At 39.5% G+C, this 24,673-nt stretch overlaps 1 protein-coding gene across 1 annotated transcript in view; it reads left to right on the top strand.

Moving 5' to 3' along the window:
- Positions 1 to 22,933, top strand: part of scin (scinderin) — a 128,805-nt gene extending 105,872 nt beyond the window's left edge. Inside the window, exons 11-16 of the mRNA XM_073054144.1 lie at positions 4,027 to 4,197; positions 7,708 to 7,882; positions 8,014 to 8,135; positions 13,744 to 13,821; positions 15,139 to 15,199; positions 22,576 to 22,933. Of these exons, the coding sequence (XP_072910245.1) occupies positions 4,027 to 4,197; positions 7,708 to 7,882; positions 8,014 to 8,135; positions 13,744 to 13,821; positions 15,139 to 15,199; positions 22,576 to 22,715 (747 nt within the window). The 3' untranslated portion in view covers positions 22,716 to 22,933. The remainder of the gene's footprint in view (positions 1 to 4,026; positions 4,198 to 7,707; positions 7,883 to 8,013; positions 8,136 to 13,743; positions 13,822 to 15,138; positions 15,200 to 22,575) is intronic.
- Positions 22,934 to 24,673: the final 1,740 nt, after the last annotated feature.

Below are 24,673 nucleotides of genomic sequence, written 5' to 3'. Positions count from 1 at the left end.
TTCCATTACATCCATCACTTCACTGTCCCTATCCCTAAACATTTAGTAAACTTCTCAGAATTCTTCTTGGCCTTCTTCAAACCTTCGGCCAATTACAAAATCATCTGCTACAGCTCCTAACCTCCTTTGACCACCACCCCCTCCCCAACAGTCTACTTTCTGGCCCACCTCGACTTTCTCACAACCAAGGCATTCCACAATACTCTGTCCTCCCCAATTACTGTGTTCCCATCACTTCCAGCATAGCTACCCTCTGACCATGCCATGATAAGGAGATCAAGGAAGCAAAAGCTTGTGCTTAATTTGTGTGATGAAAAGCAGGATTCATTGCTTTGGCCACATACTGTGTTGGGTGTTGGCAGCCACTAACCAAATAGACACAAGCTTTCCACAGTGTGTAGATCAAATAATAGAATCACAAAGTGAAACAATTCCCGGCTTCCAATCTTTACATTTAATGAGGCAGTAGAACTTTAAAATACAAGGAGAGTGGAACCATCAGCTACAGTCTGAAGGACTTCTATTTTAAATTGTGAATCAATATAAAGATTACTAGTCTCAAACTATTTTTATGTCATAAATATAAAATAAATTGCAGCAATTACTAGGAAATAAACTATGATTACCTGATGCTTACATGAACTTATTACTTTAAAAGCAGATTAGAGTCAGGTCATTATCAGATTTTCTATACTTGGGAGAGGTCATTGTAAGTATACTGCATAAAAATCAATGTTGCTTAGGAAGTCTACTGCAACAAGTTCAGCTCACTGGTGTGTCATTACACTCACTGTGAAATTCCAGCAATAGACTTCACTAAGGACATGATATCCAGATGCTATAATTGATAGTTTAAAAATATTTAATGTGAAAAAAGGGTTTTATTTAAAATTTCATAGCCTCTTCAAAATGTCAAGATTTTTCATTTTGTGATAGCACACCTGAATAGGTGGAGAGCCTGGGGCTGTTCAATATGCAAGGAAAAGAAGACCATTAATTTAAAAGGAAAAATTGGAATTTCAAGTAATCAAATTTAGCAATTTGATGCAGTTTATATTTTGAAATTACAGAGGGATTGGAAATTCAGTCGCATTGTGCCTGTCATGTCTTTATGTCAAACAATTCAACAATAGTGTGCACTGGGAATACAGTTCTGTAAAATTACTCCTGCAGTGTATGAAATTTGATTATTGAATCCAATGAATCTTGAAGATCAATTTCAACGCAGAGTGTTCATCAGTAGGGAACAGCCTCAAAGTCACTTACTCAACTTCCCATCTCATTTCCACCTAAATCCTGCTGTTTGTCCATAGTTACTGGGCTAATCAGATGGTCATCATTTTAGTTATGCAACTGAAATATAGAGCCACAAATGATCAGTTTTTGTACTAATGTTAGAATTCTACCTATTTAGAATTAGTGAATAATTATAACATATAAGGAAGCCATGAAGTGCATGCTTGCTCCCTGTAGCAGTCACATTTTCCACTCTTTCCTCATGGCACTGCAAGATCTTTTGTTTTAAGGATCGTTACAGTTCCCTTTATGAACAGTGATCATCTCCATTTCTAATACTTCTGCAGACAATGAGAGCCAGATCATAACCAGCTGGTGAATGGCCTGGACAGCATTCTAGCATTCTTTCAAGGACCATCCAAAGCTGCTCAACAAACCATCACCAGTGCAGCTCATCCTTATTTGATGAGGATGGACCAGGAGCACATCTACTCCTGGCTCACAAAGAAATTCTTGGAAACATCCATTTCAGGATTATCTTCCTTTTCTCCAACTTACTGCCAAGTTAGACAGGTCCTTACCCACCCAGAAACAGTGGGCTGTGGTATAATACATACATAGTATCCCTGGTTCACCAGCTGGATAGAAATAAGGGGGAAAGCTTTAATCACTCAGGCCTTCTGTTGCCAAGGACATGGATCCAATCCACATACTACCCCACACATTCATTGCACGTGCCTGAAATCTGCCAAATAATCTGTTATTTTTGTTGAAACCAGGTATGTGGCAACTATATAGATTATTTTCCTGTTTGGTGCCTTGCCAGCCATAACCTGCAAACAACTTGAAAAGCCAAACAATTAACATGGCCAATCAGCTAAGATGCAGCAAAGCGGCAAAAGAGAATTCATTTAGGAATCCTCGTTTTGCAGAACTAAATCATCACTATTGTTATTTGGAATATTAAAACCAAAAATAAATCTCAGACTGAATATTCTTTGCAACCGTGCCCTAATAGCGCTGTAGGTTAGAATGTTTCTCAATCAGGTAATTGCTTATGACAAGTGCACCATTCATTAGGCTCCATCAGGAGGCTATCGGTCTTTCATTGACTCTGTCCCACCCTTCAACAACATCCTTCCCTTGTGCCCCAAAAATAGATGATCTTTCATTTCACTCCTTTCCTGTTCCACTCCACTTATGCACATTATGCTGAATGCAGTAACGGTGCAGTAGGCTTTCATTTTTGTAGCCTAACAAATTGCAGAGTGGTTCCATTTTGTGGTGACTGAAAGTAATAAAATTATGAAACAAAGCAAATCCTTGTCATTGATTCAAATGAAGTGACACTGTGGCTGGGCATGGCTCAGTACAGTTTGGTTTGCTTATTCATTCCTAATACTGAACCTATTCATCATTCCATTTTAATTATGCCGCTAGTGACTTCCTCCAGTGAATCTGGTGTAAATTACTCTTTATTCTTTGTTACAGCTGCTAGTGGCAATGTTCATGGTAGATTTTAATGAAAAGATAATTATAAATGTACTCCTAGTAATTTGGAACACTGGTGTTTTGACACTAATCTTTTCCTCCAGTTGAATCAATATCCAGTATTACTATTGATTACAAAGGTAAAATTTATTCAGGGTATTTCCTACAACCTTATAATTTTAATTACAGGAATATAGATTTTGCAGTTTGTTTTTTTAATCTAACATATTCAAACAAACTTATTGGCTCTAGGTATAATGACATCTTTCTCATTTCCCTCAAGGTAGTTAATTTTTATATAGGAACAATTGACCAGCTATTTCTTTATCTGTAATTTCAGTGATTTAGCCTCCATAAAACTTTGGGAACAATGGCCTTTGAGGTGCTTCCAGTTTTGTTTAAAGGCATTAAATTCCTCATTGACCTTACAGCACTGTTGACTAACTACCCTCGTGTAAATATATCAAAAAGTACCAGAATTCAAAGACCGCTGCTGTTTCTTTTGACACTTCCATCACTCAGGATAATCTGTTAGTTGATAAAATATAATTCAAACCAAACAACCTATTTCAAAATAACAGGTCTTATTTGGCCTTATCCAAATTCTAATCTATTGGTTTTGCTTTGAAAATAAGTTTGGATCTGGCGAAGTCGATGGATATGTGAAGAATTTATGCCTGTCCTGAAATAATGAGTAAAATTTGTCCAGAAAAATGAATGTAAATAAGTACAATAAAGTGTTAGCTGGACATTTTAGGTTATGTGTGCATTGTAGCTTAATCACAATTTTGATGAGAAAAACTACAGCTGTTTTTGTACAGAAATAACTTCAATGTAGTTGCTACAGAGTTTCCAGTGGTGGGGTGGAGATCCATCTCTACCAAAGGAGATGTAAGGTGCTCCTTCCCTCTGCCAGCCTGCGGGTTATCCATGGCCAAGGTGTAGCACCTGCTTAGCTCTGCAATCAGGTTCATGTAAAACCATGGAAGAAGGTGGTGGATGGTTGTATGAGCAGCTGGTGCCTATCACAAGTCCTGGTTAGGCTGACACCAGGCAGACAGTCTCTGAAGAGCATTGATAATGGCTGGGGTTACTTGTCTTGTAAAGACACTGCCCAGAAGAAGGCAATGGCAAACCACTTCAGTAGAAAAATGTGCCAAGAACAATCATGCTCATGGAAAGACCATAATCACCTACATCATATGACAGAGCACATATTGGTGATGTTGATGACAGTGTTTCAAAATATAACATTCATCAATCTGGCTTACAGTATCCTTTGTTTTCATTCATCTAAAGGTTCGCGTGGTCCAAGGAAAGGAGCCTTCTCATTTGCTGAGTTTGTTTAAAGATAAGCCACTGATAATTTATAAAAACGGAACATCACGGAAGGGAGGTCAGACTCCTGCTCCACCGCGGCGTCTTTTCCAAGTCAGAAAGAATCTGGCTACCATAACAAGAGTTGTGGAGGTAAGGTTAATTTAATGACAAATGAAATTTAATGGAGAATCTGGAATTTGTGACTTCAATGTGCCAATCTCAGTAGTTTGAAAAATGGAGAAGCAACAGATCTCTAAGATAAAAGAGAATGACATGAATTTTTCAGGAAAATATTGGCGAAGTTGTCCGAACTTAGAACCTTTCCTATATTTCATGGCAACTTGACATTTCAAATGTGAAATCCTGTAATTTCCCGTCAGTTATTTCCACCAACTTTCAAAGGTTACACGTTATATCAGAAGGATAGGAAAGTAGGCAGAGGGGGTTGTGTGGCTCTATTGGTGAAAAATGACATCAAATCAGTAGAAAGATGTGACGTAGGATCTCAAGACTTTGAATCCTTACGGGTTGAGTTAAAAAAGTGCAAGGGCTAAAGGACGTTGATGGCAGTTCCTGATATACAGGCTTCCCATCAATGGCTGGGAGGTGGACCTCAGATTACCACAGGAAATAGAAAAGCCATGTCAAAAGGGCAATGTTATGGTAGTCACGGGAGATTTTAACATGCAGGTCGAATGGGAAAATAAAGTTGGTAATGGATCTCAAGAGAGTGAGTTTATTGAATGCCTAAGAGATGGCTTTTTAGAGCAGTTTGTCATTGAGCCGATTAGGGGATCAGCTACACTGGATTGGGTGTTATGTAATGAACCAGAGGCATTTAGGGAGCTTAAAGTAAAAGAACCCTCAGGAACCAGTGATCACAATATGATTGAGTTCAACTTGAAATTTGATAGGGAGAAAGTGAAGTGAAGTAGCAGTATTTCAGTGGAGTAAGGGAAATTACAGTGGTATGAGAGAAGAGTTGGCCAGAGTAAATTGGAAGAAGCTGCTGGCAGAGATGTCAGCAGAGCAGCAATGGTGTGCGTTTCTGGGAAAAATGATGAAGGTGCAGGACATATGTATTCCAAAAATGAAGAAGTACTCAAATGGTAAAATAGTACAACCATGGCTAACAAGGGAAGTCAAAACTAATGTAAATGTAAAAGAAAGAGCATACAACAGTGCAAAAATTAGTGGGGAGATAGAGGATTGAGAAGTTTTTAAAATCGTGCAGAGAGCAACTAAAAATCATTAGAATGGAAAAGATGAAATATTAAAGTAAGCTAGCAAATAATATCAAAGTGGATAGTAAAAGTTTTTTTCAAATATGTTAAAAATAAAAGAAAAATGAGAGTGGATACAGGACCATTAGAAAATGAGGCAGGGGAAATAATAACGGGGGACAAGGAGATGGCTGATGAACTAAATGAGTATTTTGCATCAGTCTTCACTGTGGAAGACACTAGCAGTATGCCTTATGTTGTAGTGTGTGAAGGAAGAGAAGTGGGTGCAGTTACTATTACAAGACAGAAGGTGTTCAAAAAGCTGAAAGACCTAAAGGTACATAAGTCACCCGGACCAGATGAACTGCACCCTAGGGTTCTGAAAGAGGTAGCAGTAGAGATTGTGGTGACATTAGAACTGATCTATCAAAAATCATTGGACTCTGGCATGGTGCTAGAGGACTGGAAAATTGCAAATGTCATTCCACTCTTTAAGAAAGGAGGAAGGCTGCAGAAAAGAATTATATAGACCAGTTAGCCTGACCCCAGTGGTTGGGAAGATGTTAAAGTCAATTGTTAATTATAAGGTGATGAATTATTTGGTGACAAAGGACAAGATAGTACAAAGTCAGCATGGTTTCCTTCAGGGAAAATCCTGCCTGACAGACCTGCTGGAATCCTTTGAGGAGATTATAAGTAGGATAGATAAAGGGGATGCAGTGGGTGTTGTATATTGTACTTTCAGAAGGTCTTTGACAAGGTACCACACATGAATCTGCTTACGAAGTTAGGAGCCCATGGTATTACATGAAAGTTATTAACATGGTTACAGCATTGGCTGATTGGTAGGAGGCAGCGAGTGGGAGCAAGAGGATCCTTTTCTGGTTGGCTGCCAGTGACTATTGGTGTTCCGCAGGGGTCGATGTTGGGACCACTTCTTTTTATCCTGCATATAAATGATTTGGATAATAAATAGATGACTTTGTTGCCAAGTTTGTGAATGATACGAAGATTGGTGGAGGGGCAGGCAGTGTTGAGAAAACAGGTAGTTTTATAAATCCTAGTCCTTAGACAGATTAGGAGAATGGGCAAGAAAGTAGCAAAAGAAATACAATGTTGTTAGTAGAAATAAATGTGCAGACTATTTTATAAATGGGGAGAAAATCCAAAAATCTGAGATGTAAAGAGACTTGGGAGTCCTTGTGCAGAACACCCTAAAGGTTAACTTGCAGGTTGAGTTGGTGGTGAGGAAGGCAAATGCCATGTTAGCATTCTTTTCAAGAGATCCAGAATACAAGAGCAAGGATGTGATGCTGAGGCTTTATAAGGCATTGGTGAGGCTTCACCTTGAGCATTGTGAACAGTTTTGGGCCCCTTAGAAAAGATGTGCTGGCATTGGAGAGGGTCCAGAGGAGGTTAACAAGGATGATTCCAGGAATGAAAGGGTTATCATATAAGGTATGTTTGATGGCTCTGGGTCATGAGGATGAGGGGCTTTCTCATTGAAACCTTTCGAATGTTGAAAGGCCTTTACAGAGTAGATATGGAAAGGATGTATCCCATGTTGGGAGATTCTAGGACAAGAGGGCATGACCTCAGGATAGAGGGGTGCCCTTTCAAAACAGATGTGGAGAAATTTCTTTTGCCAAAGGGTGGTGAATTTGTTGAATTTATTGCCATGTGCAGCTGTGGAAGTCAGGTGATTGTGTGTATTTAAGGCAGAGATTGATAGGTTCTTGACTGGACATGGCATCAAAGGTTATGGGGAGAAGGCCGGGATCTGGAGTTGAGGAGAAGTAAAAGGGATCAGTCAGGATTGAATGGCGGTGCAGACTTGAAGGATAACCAGAGTTGATGGAGGGGAGATTGGCTTCCGTGATATGCTGAGTTGTGTCCACAACAGTTTCTTGGAGTCACAAGCAGATCAGATACCATACTAAACCGTGATGCATCCAGACCGGATGCTCTGTATGGTGCATCAATAAAAGTTGGTGAGGATTGACAGGTATGTAACAAATTTCTTTCGACACTTGAAGAAGTAGAGGCATTGGTGAACATTCTAGGTGCGGTGTCACTGTGGTTGGAAGAGGACAAACTATTGGTGATGTTCACTCCTAGGAATTTGAAACTCTCAGAACTCTCAACTTCAACCAGTACTGTTGATGACAACAGGAGCATATGCTCCAAACCCCTTCCTGAAGTCAATGAAAAGCTCTTTTGTCTCGCTGATATTGAAGGAAAGGTAGTTGTCATGATAACATGTTACTAGACATTCTGTATCTTTCCTGTACTCTGACATATTACCATGGATAAGCACAGTAAACTAATGCCAATCTCCATTTAATTTACCTTGCTTGTAGTGGACTGTATTTATCTAATAGTAAGCTTGTGAAAGGCAAGTGTCTAAAATCTAACTTTGTTTTCTTTCTATTGTTAGGTTGACTTCGATGCTGGATCCTTGAATTCCAACGATGTTTTTGTACTAAAGTTACCAGAGGCTGCTTATCTTTGGGTTGGAAAAGGAGCCGGTAGTGATGAAGAGAAAGGGGCTCAATATTTTACCACAGTGCTTCAGTGCAAGGCAACCAGGATTACTGAAGGCAAAGAACCTGGTAAGACTTCCATCAGTACATCAGTTTTCTTCTGGGTGAATATGGGATAGGGTTTGAAGATATTTTAAAGAAAATTCATAAAGAAAACAAAATTATTTGATTGTGTTTTGGAACCTTTTTCTTTTCTACAGATGCATTTTGGAAATCACTTGGTGGAAAGAAGGAATATCAGACTTCAGCTCTGTTACAAGATAGTGCAGATGATTTCCAGCCTCGCTTATTTGCTTGCTCAAATAAGACTGGTTGCTTCAATGTAAGTTTTTGTTATGATGAATTATACAAAGTAAGCATATAAATCAAATTTGTTGCCTTTGTAATTCATTGACTGTAATTACATTTTTTCCCATTTTTTACACTGTCGCATTTCCACTGGATGTTATGTTATTCTGGTGCCTGAAATAGAAAAAAGTTTTATTTACCAAAATCCACAGCTCTGAACATTTAATTTAAAACCAATCACAGTCAGTAAACTAGTGTACATGGATTGAAGCTAATGGAGATTCGGTGTTTGGGTGCCCTTCTGGGCAATGTCCTTCATGTGAGTAAAATTATTTCAACTCTTCCTGAGTTTAGAGTACAGCATTATATGCCTTCTTCTCAACCAAGAGTTCATAGTTGTTTATCTAGATATTGGACAGTTAAAATGGAATTTGATTGTCTAAGAGAGTGATCTGAGAACAATAAAAATTATCATGCAAAAACGTTATATTTACAGCATTCTCTTTTTGGGTTGAATCGAGAATTAGAATCACCTTTAATATCAATGGCATATTTGTTGTCCTTATTGCAATAGTACAATGCAATACATAATAATGGAAAAATGTGAATTAAAGTAAAATATATATATGAATATATACATAAAACAAGTACTGCAAATTTAGACATAAAAAGTAGTGAGGTAGTGGGTTCAATGTCTATTCAGAAATCAACGAAAGAGCAAAGAAGCTGTTTGTGGATTATTGAGTGTGTGCAATCAAGCTTCTGTACTTCCTTGATGGTAGCAATGAGAACAAGGCATGACCTGGCTGATGGGGGTTCTTCATGTTGGATGCTGACATTTTGAGGCAACACTCCTTGAAGATACTACAGAGGGTAGTGCCCAAGTTTACAACTCTATGCAGCTTATTCTGATCATGTGCTGTACCTGACCCCCCCCCCCCCCGCCCCCATACCAGCTGGTAATGGAACCAGTTAGAATGCTCTCCATGGTACATCTGTAAAAATTTGCAGGCATCTTTGATGACATACCAAATCTCCTCAATTTCCTAATGAAATATAGTGGCTGTCGTGCCCTCTTCATAGCTACATCGATATGTTGGGTCCGGGATAGATCCTCAGAGATAGTGACACCCAGGATTTTGAAATTGCTCACTCTTTCTACTTCTTATCCCATGAGGACAGGTATGTGATCCTTCATCATACCCTTTCTGAACTCCACAACCATCCATCCCTTATATGCATTGAAGGAAATCCGTCAGCTGCATGCTGAGAAGTCCAACATGTCTACGCATAAATGAGTTCAGAATGCTTTTGACCACATAGGAGCCTAAAATTCATTTACCAAACATTTCTCTCATTTTCCTGACTGAATATTCCCAGTGCCTACTGAAACTCCCCAATGCTTAAGATGGGCAGTCTGTCTTTGGGTGCTGCATCTACAAGTCTAATCATCTGAATGAGGACAACAGTGAAGAAAGACAAAAATTATATGTTCAAAGAAGTTGGTCCTTTTTATTATTTGTGTATTTTGTAATGGACTCATACGGCGAGAAAATTTCCTTTCAACCCACTGAGTCTGTGCACTAATCCTGGTTTCCCACCTACACTTCTTTCATTATGTGCCGTGTCGTATGATGTAGGCAAGCATGGTCTTCCTTCTCTATCCTGCTTTATTCTACTGGTATTCCTTTCAACTCCTCTTAGATTCTACCATTCAAGAATACATTCATGATGATTTATAATGGTCAAACAACCTTCCAAACGGCACGTCTCTGAAATATGATAGAAACCCACTGTGAAAACACTCAAACTCCATATAGGTGGCTCCAGAGCATACAATTGAACCTGATCACTGAAACTGAGAGCAGCAGGTCTATTGGATCCTATTATTTAAATCTTCTGTGTTTTTGATGTTTTTAGATACTTTTAAAATATTTTAATATTTCATTTTAATTGCTTTTATATATTTCTAAATTTAAAAAGATTGAAAAAACTGACAAATGACAAGACTTTTTGAATTGAATTGACTTTTTTACTTACATTCTTCACATACATGAGTAAAAATCTTTACGTCTCCATGTAAATGTGCAATGTGCAATTTATAGTAATTTGTAATAAATAATATGTACAACAGGAAAGTCAATATAACATAGAAATATAATTGTATCAGTGTGAATTAATCAGTCTGATGGCCTGGTGGAAGAAGCTGTTCCGGAGCTTGTTGATCCTGGCTTTTATGCTGCAGTACCGTTACCCGGATGGTAGCAGCTAGAACAGTTTGTAGTTGGAGTGACTCAGCTCTCCAGTGATCCCTTAGACCCTTTTTGCACACTTGTCCTTTTAAATATCCTGAATAGTGGGAAGTTCACATCTACAGATGCACTAGGCTGTCCGCACCACTCTCTGCAGAGTCCTGTGATTGAGGGAAGTACAGTTCCCATACCAAGCAGTGATGCAGCCAGTCAGGATGCTCTCAATTGTGTCCCTTTAGAAAGTTCTTAGGATTTGGGGGCCCATATCAAGCTTCTTTAACCATCTGAGGTGAAAGAGGCACTGTTAATAACACAGCTTTTTTCGCCCACACAGCCAGTATGTACAGACCATGTGAGATCCTCAGTAATGTGTATGCCATGGAACTTAAAGCTGTTCACCCTCTCAACCCCAGATCTATTGATATCAATAGGGGTTAGCCGGTCTCCATTCCTCCTGCAGTCCACAACCAGCTCCTTTTTGCAACATTGAGGAAGAGTTTGTTTTCTTGGCACAACTGTATCCGGGTGATAACTTCTTCTCTGTAGGCTGCCTCATTTCTAATTCAGGTTAGGCCAATCAATGTAGTATCGTCAGCAAATTATAATTAGCAAATTGGAGCTGTGGGTGGCGACACAGTCAAGGGTATACAGAGCGTAAAGGAGAGGGCTTAGGACACAGCCCTGAGGGGCACCTGTGTTAGGGGTCAAAGGGACTTCGGTGAAAGATCCCACTCTTACCATCTGCCTGTGATCTGACAGGAAGTTCAGGATCCAGCTGCACAAGGCAGGGTGAAGGCTGAGGTCCCTGAGCTTCTTGTCAAGCCTGGAGGGAATTATGGTGTTGATTTCTGAACTGTAGTAAAAGAACAGCATTCTCACATAGGCATCCTTCTTCTCCAGAAGTGTAAGGACGGTGTGCAGAGCTGTGGCTATTGCATCGTCTGTTGATCAGTTGTATTGGTAGGTGAATTGTAGGGGGTTCAGTTTGGGTGGTAGCATGCTGCAGATGTAGTCCTTCACCAGCCTCTCAAAGCTTTTGCTTGTTAATGAGGTGAGTGTGACAGGACGCCAGTCGTTCAGACATGTTACCTTGGTCTTTTTAGGTACAGACACAATTGTAGATGTTTTGAAACAGGAGAGCACTCTACACTGGGAGAGGGAGAGATTCTGTCTGCCATGGAAAATTATAGAAGATACTTGTTTTCTCATTGATCAGGACCTAAACAAAGTTTCAGCATATTTAGGGCAGCATGGTCAACCGTAAGAGAGATGATAACTTTAGGGAAATGGAGAAAGCACCCAATCAATATGGGTGGAAGTTCTGGGCCTATATCATTTTCAGACTTGGAGAACTTATGTATTTCATTGATGAGCCCATTATTCACAAATATTGTGGAATATGAAAACCTCCAGTGGGACTTCAAAAGTGGTTCAAAACTATTTAAGGAAAATTGGAGAATACCTATAATATAACCTGCAATTCCCTGCCTCGTGGCCATCAATAGAACACATACAAACATGTAAAAAAAAGATTATTGTCAAGGACAACTGTACCTCTTTAGATAAAGTAAAGAGGTGTCCTTTCATCAGGGTAATTCTTTGAGGCCCTTATCTGTGTCACATACACTGTGTTTATGTAGGTCACTCAGAAACAGACTCAGTCAATGGATTGGTATTCCTGGTATAATGTCACTGTGATTGCAATAAATGCTGCAAATAAATCTATTTGATTGCAGAGCAGTTAAAGGGATATTTTATATGGGAAAATATATCTTCTTCATTTCCATTTAATTGTAAATGTAAAGAACCAAAATTTATGCATTACAGCATGGTGAATATAATTTGTGGCAATAAAAGAATTCTGGCTTTCTTTTTTTAAAATTTTGAACTGCAGAATATTAGAGATTAAATACTTAACAAGTTATTAAGAAATATATTTATTCTGAATTATCTGAGGATTTGGGTACCTTTTTGAATTGAAAATATTTCTACCTGTATTTTCCCCCTTAATGATTTCATTCTTTTTTGATGAGCTGATTTTTTTCTGATTCACTGTTTGAAACTGGCCATAACCTTTGCAACAAGATACTCTTCAACAGTATTAATAAATCAGTTTATTTCTCACGGTCAAATTTGACGCCTGTGCTGTTCAAACGTGGGCAACTGGACGGCATCTAGTAATGCCAATTTAGATTTTTTTTCTGCTTAAGTTCATATAGTTGATTGAATATTACTGTAGTATATGCTGTATGTTCAGAATGGTTAATTAATTATAGTTTAAGATTCATTTTAATGGTATTCTGGCTCTATATTTAACTTTGGACCATGCATGGGGTAAACCATAAAAGTAACTATCCAGTATCCAAACAGTGCCATCCAATGTAGTTATTCCTACCAGTTTGTTCCAAAGAATGTGCAAAACATTGTTTTCAAAGTACATTTATTATCAAAATATGTATGCAATGTACAACCATGAAATTTGGACATTTTGTAAATTATGTTAGTGACAGAAACAGGTTATTTTTCCTTTTTTTTACATCCAGCAGCAAAATCAAGCACTCCAAACCAATATAGCAATGAATGATGCATAAGTAAAGAGAAATCTGCTAGCCAAATGCTTTCCTCACTTCCTGCAAAAGAAAAGGTCCTTTCTTAAAGATGCTGCAATGAGTCTTTGTGCCTTTTGTCACTAACCAGTATTATACTCATGCTCAGTAATGTCAGTGGAAAAATCTTTATATTCTTTAGGCCTCTCTTCATTGGTTATGGAGTAACTGCAATTCCTGGGATGGATTTGAAATTCTCAGACATAACTTGAATGCTACAATTGGCTTTCATATCCAAGACCAAAAAAAGTTTTGCAGACAAGACCAAAATAAATCAACCAACTCCAAGTATATTCATGTTAATGAGAATGGAATATATCATTGATTGCCGTGACTCCAGCTGACAAATAGATTCTTGACTGAGATAATAAAGGAATGAAGTTGCCTTTGGAGTTGCATGGCAGTAAAAATTAATATGCATGGGACAGAAGGGAGGAAGTTGTGAATGTTTTACTTGAATTGCACTGAATGTGGTACACCTATGGTTCTCTAAAAATGTGTTCCCTTCTGTTGATAAGTTATAGGCATCATCCACTCACCATCTGCAAGCCAAAGTCACATCAATCATAAATACTACAACTATAAACAACTACTTATTATCTGTAAGGCACTAGCTTCTGCAACAAGGCACACAAGCACAATGTAGTTTAAACTCAGCTACTGATACTATGACTTTGACATCTGGTATATGGATATATTCATCAACTAATGTTAGCACAACAGACTGAGTTTATGCTTTTGATCAATAAGCATCATGGTAACAGTTATATATTCTTTGCCCTAGATTGAAGAAGTTCCAGGAGAGTACACTCAGGATGATTTAGCTGAAGATGATGTCATGTTACTGGACGTCTGGGATCAGGTCTGATCAGAAATTCTTTAACCTCATTGATACAATTGATTGTTTTTTGTTTTTCCTCTCCTTTGTGACACATCGGGTGGCAACCTTGCTGTTTCTTTAGCATTTGGCTGTTTTTTGCAGTGCCAAGTTGCTAGTTCGATCCTCAAACCAGTACAGATGGAAAGCGTGCAGGAAGCCGGCTGGACTTAAACTCACCTTCAAGTCCAGTGCAGATGCCGCTACAAAACCAGCTGGCTCATTGACATAATATGGACAAAACTCAGCTTGTCCCACTATCATCACAACTTAGAAACTTAGTATGTTTGTTTATTATGTCCAATGTCTTTCTGAAGTTCTTTAAATCTGAGCAGTCTAACTTCCAGGCAGTGTTCTGTTTTTGGATTTTTGGTTGCCCAGATTCCTAGCATCAGGTGACCGTTTTCACTTTCTCAGCCTTGTGCTAATTCTACACAGAATGAAAAGCCCCATACTAGGTCAAGTTAGCTCAATCTTAATGTTGCTCAGAAATGTTACAAAATAAAACCAAATTGTGCCTTCAGTTTAAATGTTGACACTAATTCCTAATGTTTGCCTTTCAGTTGACATTCATTCTATTCAGTAGTGAGCAATCAATTTAGGATTCAAAATATTTCAAAAACATTTTCTGTTCAATACAATCGGGGGGATAAATTTTCTTTGAATTGTTCAAAAACACAGCTATTCATAATTATAACTCGCTTTGAAAGCAAGTTGTAAATAAGTAGATGCTGCAGCAGAGATTCCATCCTTTTCTGTAGTGAACCCCTAATGGTCAAAATTCTATCTGACCTGAGGTGGCTTTGTAGATATGAGACATATAAACCCTGCAATACTGGTCACCAAAGGACTTTCTATCTGCTAGGATGTAAGAACAAGCTTTGGAAAATACCTGTGCACAAATTTTTTTAACTTGGGGTGGCTCTGTTCACAAACTTTACATAATGGGATCTAAATCCATGATGAGGGAATCCAAGATGACTTGAGATGAAGCTCGTCTGTAGCCCCAATCTGCTTTCCAAGTCATTGAAGTTGCAAGCATTGTTGTTGAAAGACTTATACCAAGCTTTATTAACTAGGCATTGTCAGGGTTCCTAACAGGTCATAGATCCTGCCATGCTTCACCTTGTTACACTACCCCATGATACATGTACCCATTGCCCAGGCTTCACTTTGTGAATATATGGTTGAACTGTAGAAATAACATGGTCTACATATACAATAATCAACAAATGTGATGGAAAGTATTAAAGAAAAGAGTGGTATTTAGGATCTTTAAAGTAATTGTGCATTATTATTTAGATATTTGTCTGGATTGGGAAAGATGCCAATGAAGTGGAGAAAAAAGAGTCAGTAAAATCGGGTAAGTCTGCCTTAACTTTATGTGTCACACAGAGAAAATGCTTTCTAAGGTTTAAAGATTAAAGAAGAGTTGACATATTAAACCTGAAAAATAATGAAGTGATCAAGGCAAAAGAGTTCATTTGGCCCAAGGAATGCAAATGCTACTTTGTTAATTGTATCTGTCACTTAACCCCTACATTAAACCCTACACTACCACATCACATTCATCTTATTCAGTTTTCTCTCCCTTCTCTTCTTAATTTGCTTGAGGACAATTTTATGAAGACGAAACATCGTTATTCTTCTACCAAAGTCACAAGTGGAAAGGTGTTGGCCTATTAACTTACGGAGCTCCAGGCCTATTGCAGAGTGCATGGGATAGCAGGAGGAAAATCAGTTGGCAGAATGTTGCCCTCCCATTTTTGACAGTGGACCTCAAGTCTCCTTGATTCTACAGAGAAAATAAATCAAGCACATCACTTGTCTCTTAATGTTGCAGTCAGTGTATTTCTGACTGGAAATGCTTGCTGAGCTTTCTATGTCCTACTTTGCAGTCTTAACGTGCCATTCTATGTTAAGAGAGAGAGTTTCCAGCCCTGCAGACTAATGGCCATCACCCAGTCATTTTATCATAGACAAACACATTCTTTTCAGGGATCCAGTCATAAGAACTTTAACTAAGGAGATGATAGCGGAGAAAGATATGTAAATTTTGGCAAGAGTAAGATAATTGTTGATGTCATTTGAGGAAAAAACCTATTGGAAATTCCTCTTCTACCCCCTAAATTTGAGATTTACACCACTTAATGTTGTGTAATCCCGCCTTTTGTTCAATATGATAACTTTCCTGCCATGTTAAGATCAACCTATCAGCACACCTTATAGATTAAACAGAGTTAGTTTGTTGCAGAATAGTTTGACAACTGAACAGCCATCACATTCTTTTGAAAATCAGCCTAGTAGTTTTAATTTAACATTTGAAATATGAAGAAATTTGTGTGCCAGAAGTGTTACTATGGTCTTTTACTTACATAACACATACATATTCTAACTTAAAAGTCCTAATATGTAAAATATTATCCTGGTGAAAGTTGCCTGTTCCAATCTATTCCCACAGGAATGCTATCATTTTCTGCCAGTTAAATAGCTGTGATTACTGTAGCTTTTTCTCCTACTTCAATATCTATTGATTTTTTAAGAAGCTGTTGTAGATTGTGCTGGCCCACGATATTGTGCCAAACTCAGTAAACTATTCGTTAAATGCCTAATTAAACAACTCCTCTGCCATCACAAGGTCCATATTCCTCCATTTTCTGCATATTTACGTGCCTAAGTTTGAGCCTCTTTAATGTTTTTATCATTTTAATCCAGTAATCATTCTTTTAAAGCTCTCTGTACTCTTCTCAAAGTGTCCACATTTCCGCTAATGGGGTGACCAGAATTGAATGCAATATTCCAGAGGTTTTAGAAAGTGACAGTGGATCTTCCTGATTCTTGAAGTCAGTGCCTTGATTAATAAAGGCAAGCATGCCATGTGCTTTCTTTAACACCTGATGAACTTGTGCAACCACACTCAGGGAGCTATGGACTTGGGCCCCCAAAATCTCTCTGTACATCAATGATGTTAAGAGTCCTGCCATTAAATGTGTGCTTCCCCTTTACATTTGACCTCTGGAAGTGCAACTACTCACACTAGGCCGTATTGACCATTTTTACATGAGGCATCATTATGAAGACTAGGGACTGACAATGTGGCTTATGTCTCATTGTCAGTTCAGGTCAGGGAAATTAATTTATCTTGGTTCCAGATGCAGATTATAGTCCAACTGACTGGGCATTCATCGATGACAAAGTTTGCTGACAAAATATAGAACACAAACTGGCATCACGGTCACATATGATTCTAATCTATCACCTACACATGATTTTCTAAGACAAGGAAGGCATCTTGGAGCAAGCAAGAACAAAGTTCAATATAAATTTATTATCAAAATACATATATGTCAGCATATACAACCCTGAGATTAATTTCCTAGTGAACATACCTACTAAGTCCAATAACCATAATGAAAGGTCGCACCAACAGAGCAGACAGCTATTGTGCAAAAGACAACAAATTGTGCAAATACAAAAGAAGAAAATAATAAAAAAATAAATAAGCAAGCAATAAATATCAAGAACATGAAGTGAAGAGTCCTTGATAGTGACTCCATAGGATGTGGGAACGGTACAGTGATGGGGCAAGTAAAGTTGAGTGAAGTTATCCTCTTTGGTTCAAGAGCTGATGCTTGAGGGCTGATAATTGTTTCTTAATCTGGTGGTCTGAGTCCTGAGGCTCCTGTACCTTCTTTGTGATGGCAGCAGTGAGAAGAGAGAAGGGTGGTGGGGTCCCTGATGGTGGATGCTGTTTCCTGCAACAACACTCCATGTAGACATTCTCAATGGTGGGGAGGGCTTTACCCGTGATGGACTGGGCTGTATCCACTACTTTTTATTCTGATCTACTATTTTACATTTAAGGGCACTGGTGTTTCCATACCTGGCTGTGATGAATCCAGTCAATATACTCCCCTCTACACATTTATAGAAGTTTGTCAAAGTTGTAGACGTCACGCTGAATCTTTGCAAACTCCTAAGGAAGTAGAGGCACTGCCATGTTTTCTTCCTAATTGAAGTTACATGTTGGGCCCAGGACATTTTTTGCAAAATAATAACACCAAGGATTTCAAAGTTGATGACCCTCCCCACCCCTGATCTCCCGATGAGGACCACCTCATGGACCTCTGGTTTCCTTCTCCTGAAGTCAATAAACAGCTGAGTGAGAGGTTGTTGTCATGGTTGAGGCTGGTGATACTGAGTGAGAGGTTGTTGTCATGGCACCACTCAGCCAGATTTTCAGTCTGCCTCATATATGCTGATTCATCACCATGTTTGATTTGGCCAACGAAAGTAGTGATGTCCACTAACTTAAATATGGCATTGGAGCTGTGCTTAGCCACACCATCATAAGTGTAAAGTGAGAAGAGCAGGAGGCTCAGCACACAGCCTTGTGGAGCACCCGTGCTGATGGAGATTGTGGAGGAGGTGTTGTTGCCAATCCGAACTGACTAGGTTCTGCAAGTGAGGAAACTGAGGATCCAATTGCACAAGGACGTATTGAGGCCAAAGTTTTGAAGCTTACTGATTAGTTTTGAGGGGATAATGGTATTGAATGCTGATCTGTTGTCAATAAAGGGCATCCTGATTTAGGCATCTTTGCAGTCCAGATGTTCCAGCCCCGAATGAATAGTCAATGAAATGGCATCTGCTCTGGACCTAGTGTGCCGGTAGGCATATTGAAATGGACCCAAGTCACTTCTCAGGCAGGAGTTCAATGTTTCATGACAGACCTCTCAAAACACTTCATCACTGTGGATCTAAGTGCGACTGGACAAAATCATAGAGACAGGTTACCACGTTCTTCTTAGGCACCGGTATAATTGAAGTCTGCTTGAAGCAGATGGGTACCTCAGAGTGCTGAAGCGAAAGGTTATGGATCTCAGTGAACCCTCCAGCCAGTTGACCAGCACAGGTCCTTAGTACTTGGCCAGATACCCTATCTGGGCCATTTACTTCCCATGGGCTCACTCTCCTGAAGGATGGTCTCACATTGACCTCAGAGATTGAAATCACAAGATCATCTGAGTCTGTGGGAATTTATGATGGTTCCTCTATGTTTTGATGGTCAGTGTGCATAGAAGGCACTGAACTCTTCTGGAAGCAAAGCCCTGTTGTTACCTATGTTGATTGATTTCACTTTGTAGGAGGTAAAAGCATTCAAGCCCTGCCACAGTTCTCAAGCATCCTTCATTGATTCAAGTTTCTTCTGGAGTTGCCACTTCACCTGTGAGATGGCTTTCCAGAGATCATACCCGGACCTCTTGAAACTTCCTTGGTCAGCAGACTTGTATGTCTCTGGTCTGGCCCTCAGCTGATTGTGGATCTCATGGTTCATCCAGGGCTCTGACTGATTGTGGGGATTTTGTTTTTATATAGTCTATGTATTCATTCGGATTCACAAGATCATGGCCCAGTCCATTGACTCAAAGTCATCCCATCGTGGCTCCTCTGCCTCCCATGACCACCTCCCTGTTGTCCTCATCTCTAGGGGCCCTGCTCTTTAGCCTCGGTCTATATGCAGGTAGGAGACGAACAGCAAAGTGATCAGATTTACTGAGACGTGGTGTGAGTATGGAACGGTAGGCATTCCTTATCCTAGTATAAGATACTGTGTTGGGACACTCTGGTGCTACAGGTTATTTGCTGGTGGTAATTGAGCACTGTTTCTTTCAAACAAGCCTGATTCAAATCCCCGACTACGATATGAAGTGTGTCAGGGTGGTCTGTTTCTTGTTTGGTGACAGCATCATGCAGTGTCTCAAGCTTTGGATTTTAATCAGCTGCTGGTGATATGTGAAGGTGATGATGATGATGACGGCATACGTCTGTCTCGAAGAACAATGGAAATTTCAGCACTGGAGTGACGTCGCCAGGGCACACTGTGGGGAAGTTCTGGAGATCTTGGGATGCCCAGTCGTCAAAATCCCCCTCTCAGCCTCACCAGTGTAGTCTAAAGAAAAGCAAAGCAATACATTTGGCACCAGCTTGGCTGCAGGAGGATGTTCTGTGATGTCCAACTGCCTTTCGGGATCCACTCTGGATTTTCTCTCTAGGTTTATTCCCATAGCCTTTGTCTCTCCCAAGGCTGTTCACAAGAACAAGATACTGAGGAGAACTCTCTTGGTAAATTGAGTGGTCGGCATTTGATCATCAGGTGTTCAGGTATGACAAAACTACCACATCGGAGCAGCACAGAGAGTTTATCATGAAAACACACACCTCCACCTTTTGCCTTTCCCAAATCAGCAGTTCACTCCATCCTGTGTATCGAGAAGCCTTTGGGTCTGATTGCCATTTCTGGCATATTCTATGTAAGCCATGTCCCAGTAAGCACAGAGCACAACAATTTCTCATTTCCCTTCAGTAGAGCAATTCTGCCTTCAAGTCCTCAGATTTCTTTCTGGCAAATGTATCTTTGATAACAAGTTGCTGGGTAGAGAGGGGGTGGTCTCATATCTCTGTGTTTCAGCCTGGCTTGGAGTCCCTTTTCTCACCCCCACCGCCGTTCCGCCTTGCTTCCAGCAATGGCATTGAACAGTTTTCCATTTCAAAGGTTCAAAGGTCAAGTTTAATGTCAGAGAAATGTATGCAATATACATCCTGAAATGCTTTTTCTTCGCAAAACATCCATGAAAACAGAGAAGTGCCCAAAGAATGAACAACAGTTAAATGTGAGCTCCCACCCCGCGCATAAACGGCAGCGAGCAACGATTCCCCCCCTCCCCCACCATCAAAAATAAACGCTCATCAGTACTATCACCAAGCCCAAGTGTGTGCTAAGCAGTAGCAAAGACACAGACCAAAGTTACCCCAAAAGCTTCACATTTCATCCAAAATTCTACAACCCACAGGTTCTCTCTCTCTGTGGCAAGGGAGGGAGGTGTCCCCCATTTTCACAGCAAGCGGGAGACTTAATAAAAACCCGCTGGTTTATGATCTTAAAAGTCTTGCTTTTTTTGAGATCTGTGTCTGAAGATCGCAAAGACCTCGGGTCTTCGGGCCCACAGCAAAAGGTTTTCCAGCCTCCTCGATGACACGAGTCTCTGGCCGTGACACCGATCCTCTATCCGCCCATCTCCAGAGCCCCGAGATCTCAGGCTTCTGAGCACGATCGAGGTTCTCAGGCCAAGCCCTTGGCATGTCGAATAGCGGACAGTCATGGAACCCCGAGAACGGGTCCCATTCCCGCAAAGAACCGAAGCCTGCATGTAACTCCAGGTCAGAGTCTTCAAAAGAGCCCTGTAAGGAAAAAGTAAAGATACTAAAGGTAGAAATAGAGCTGTTTCCAAAGATGCAAGCAAAGGAGTCGCCATTAGGCGCCATCATTCCTCTAAGCTCCACCTGTTTGCTCGAGAGTTAAGATAACGGTGAGAGTAATTCAAAAGAGCTATATTTAGAAGTACTGTATGAAGCCCACAGAACATCACCATGTTTCACTGGCGTAATCTTGCCAGGAACCCCGGATGAGTTTCACTTCTATAACTAACAACAATGATATTAATTGTCATGCCACTGTGCCTGGGATTAGTTAACTCAGTACAGACAGGGAATAGGACCTTCCAAATCGAAATGCTATAACTATTCAATGTTTTAATTTAGCTGATGCCTTAAGGGAGACTTTTGAATTATTTAAAGCCATTACCACTTCAATGTATTTTCTTTGTATAGTTTTATTTTCAAATCAAGTTCCAAAAGAAATGAATATTAAAAACTCAATTAAAAATTCTGAAACAAAGTGAAATGCTGTGCCAATCAACACAATTTTTTTTTCGATATTCAATGTGGAACAGGCCCTTCTGGCCCAACGAGTCATGCCACCCAGGAACCCACCTATTTTTAACCATACACTAATCATACAACAATTCACAATGACCATTTACCTACTAGCCTGTTGGACTGTGGGAGGAAACTGGAGCAACCAGAGGAAATCCACATCTTCATGGGAAGAACGTCGGAACTGAACTCTGAGCAGAAGACACTGGGATTGATCTCTGAGCTCCGATGCCCCAGGCTGTAATAGCATTGTATAAACCGCTATGCTACCGTGACACCCCACAGTTAGAGTTATGCACATCACATAGGCACTGTTTTTCAGTTAAGTGTCTTTGTGTGCTTTCACCGGTCATCTACTGAAAATAATGTAACTATGGTGAAGCTCAATTTGCATGTACATGAGTTCTGGTATTTTGTTTTTTATAGGAGTTAAATACTTCAAAATTCTACCATAAAATACGGTAGAATGGTTGATGCTTATTATGAACCACATGACTTCATCATACCATTTAAAATATTGCAAGATCCCAATTCTTTTTTCTGTCAATGTGAACCATCACTGAAAAGACCATCTTAATGCAGTGTTTCAAAATTCTAATTTTCAACTCCATAAGATAGTTTGAATAATTCTTTTGGGCTGTCCTCCCAAACACCTCTTTTCCATCTTTTTTTTTTCCTAGCATTATCTCCAGGGCCAGATGCAGTGTTCCAACCTTTAACTTATATGTGTAGAAAAATCTCTGGGGATTTCGGCGGGTTATATGATTTTACATGGGTCTGTCATTCTTTCTTTGAGATTAAGGTGGATGAATAAGAAAAGCCCAGTGGAAATTTGGCCCCCTTGCTCTTCCATTCCCTGCATTTATTTACTTCAAGTGTTAAGCGGAAACATTCCAGATTCAATGAAGAAATGCCAGATTTCCTCAAAATTATAACATTTGATCTGTTTCTTCCTTTCTTCAGCAAAACAGTACATTGATTCAGATCCTTCTGGAAGAGATAAAGGGACTTCAATCATTGTAGTGAAACAGGGATACGAACCCCCAACATTCACAGGATGGTTCCTTGCCTGGGACGCAAACAAATGGGCAAGAAGCAAGTGAAGAGAGCTATAGTTTTCCTGAAAATGGCATATTATCCAACCAAGCCCAGTTGATTGCTTTTAACATTCCATAAAGCTCCTATGCAGGCCTAATGTTGCTTTTCAAACTCTTTTGTTATACTGCTCATAATTTGCAAACAATTTTGCTGTTGTGTATTATTTGCACTCTGTGATTATCTTCAAAGAATAAAGCTAATGGAACACTTACAAAATGTAGAAGTTGTTTAAGAAGTTTTTAATGCACATTAATTGAGTCACTATTCGACCAAACAAGTCTCATTTGAATTGCTACATATACATTAAATATGTGATTTTAAATTTGAAAATTATATAACTATATAATTCTGGAAAATTCATGCAAACTCTCATGTAAGTTGCATGAATGTCTGCAGGTCTACCATAAGTAGCACAGGACTTACAGGACCAAGGGTAATTCATTTGACTCCTCATAGTTGCTCTGCCTTTTAATGAAACTGCAGCTAAATTTTTACCACAGTAGCACTTTCCTGTACCAACCCCATATTTGTTGATTAATATGTAAAATCTACTCATCTTTTTGTACATGCAGAGCAATTGAAACTCCACAGCTTGCTTAGGTAGGGAATTCCAAAGATTCACCAGCCTTTGAGTAAAGAGGTTTCTTCTTATCCCAGGCAACACACACAAAACTCTGGAGGAACTCAACATCCTAGGGCAGTATCTATGGAGAAGAGTAAACAGTTGATGTTTCGGACTGAGACCCTTCATCGGGACTGGAAGGAAAGAGAAGTCAGAGGGAGGGGAGGAGGCAGTACAAGCTGGTAGGTGATAGGTGAAACCGGGGGAGGGGGTGAAGTAAAAATGCTGGGAGTAGATTGCTGAAAGAGATAAAGGACTGGAGAAGGAGAATCCAGTAGGAGAGGATAGAAAACCATGGATGAAAGGGAAGGAGGGCAGTTACTGGAAGTTTGAGAAATTGATGTTCATGCCGTCAGGTTGAAGGCTACTCAGTCAGAATTTACGGTATTGCTCCTCCGACCTGAGTGTGCCCTCACATTGAATTCCAAATGAGGTATTTTCAAGGTCCTATACAAATTGCAGTAGGACATCTTCATTATTTTCAAACTCTCTTAGCATTTAGGCTAATAAACCTTTGACTTCCAAATTACTGCAACAATTTTTCAGGTGCAATTCTGCAGGACCCTTTGAATTTGCAATAATTTGGTTCCTAATCAGCAAAGTGTTCGTTTTATGTGAAATTGGTCAGCGTTGCATAACTTGAAAAACTGATGTCAACAAATTGGTTCAAAGTTGATACATAACTAAACAATATGATTTTATAGTGTCCCTAATCAACTAATATATCCTGCTGGATAGTTTCATGAAGCCATGGTTTAAAAAGAAAGGCATATTCTATCATCAGTACTGATAAAATACTGTGGCTGCTTTCATTGCCACCTTACCTTTTATTTTGCTGTCTTTGTCTCCCTATTGCTAGTTAACTAATAGATGCCATTTTATGAAAAGCAAAAAAGAGTAAATGCTGGGGCTCTAAAAATTTTTTAAAATGCAGAAATACGTGGAAATACAGGGAGCAGGTCAGGCAGCGTCTTAAAAAAATGAGGCTAATGTTTTAGATTGATAACTGCAGCACGTTCAGTTCAATTCCGTCTCCCTCTCCCTTACCTCCTCTGTCCTTTGGTAATATTTGGAATTAGATGCATAGCACAAGATCAGGAATTGTGTGAAGGAAAGTCAATTTAATATCACCCCCTTACACAATTGCCAAATATATTGAAATCCCTATAAGACCCCAAAATTTTGAGACCAGCACCAAACAAGACAAAGAGTAAAATAAACAAATGTAAGCCTGCACGATAGCTGCATGTTTCCTTGTGGCTTAATCCCCTTAATTCAAGTCTTTGAGTGGTTTCAGAGATGAGGACTTAAGCTGACATATGCCCCTTTTGAAGACATTCC

Source organism: Hemitrygon akajei, chromosome 8 (assembly GCF_048418815.1).
Source record: "Hemitrygon akajei chromosome 8, sHemAka1.3, whole genome shotgun sequence".
NCBI classification, from domain to species: domain Eukaryota; kingdom Metazoa; phylum Chordata; class Chondrichthyes; order Myliobatiformes; family Dasyatidae; genus Hemitrygon; species Hemitrygon akajei.
The sequence above is the reverse complement of the archived record's forward strand: the minus strand, read 5'-3'. Positions and strand labels throughout refer to the sequence as shown.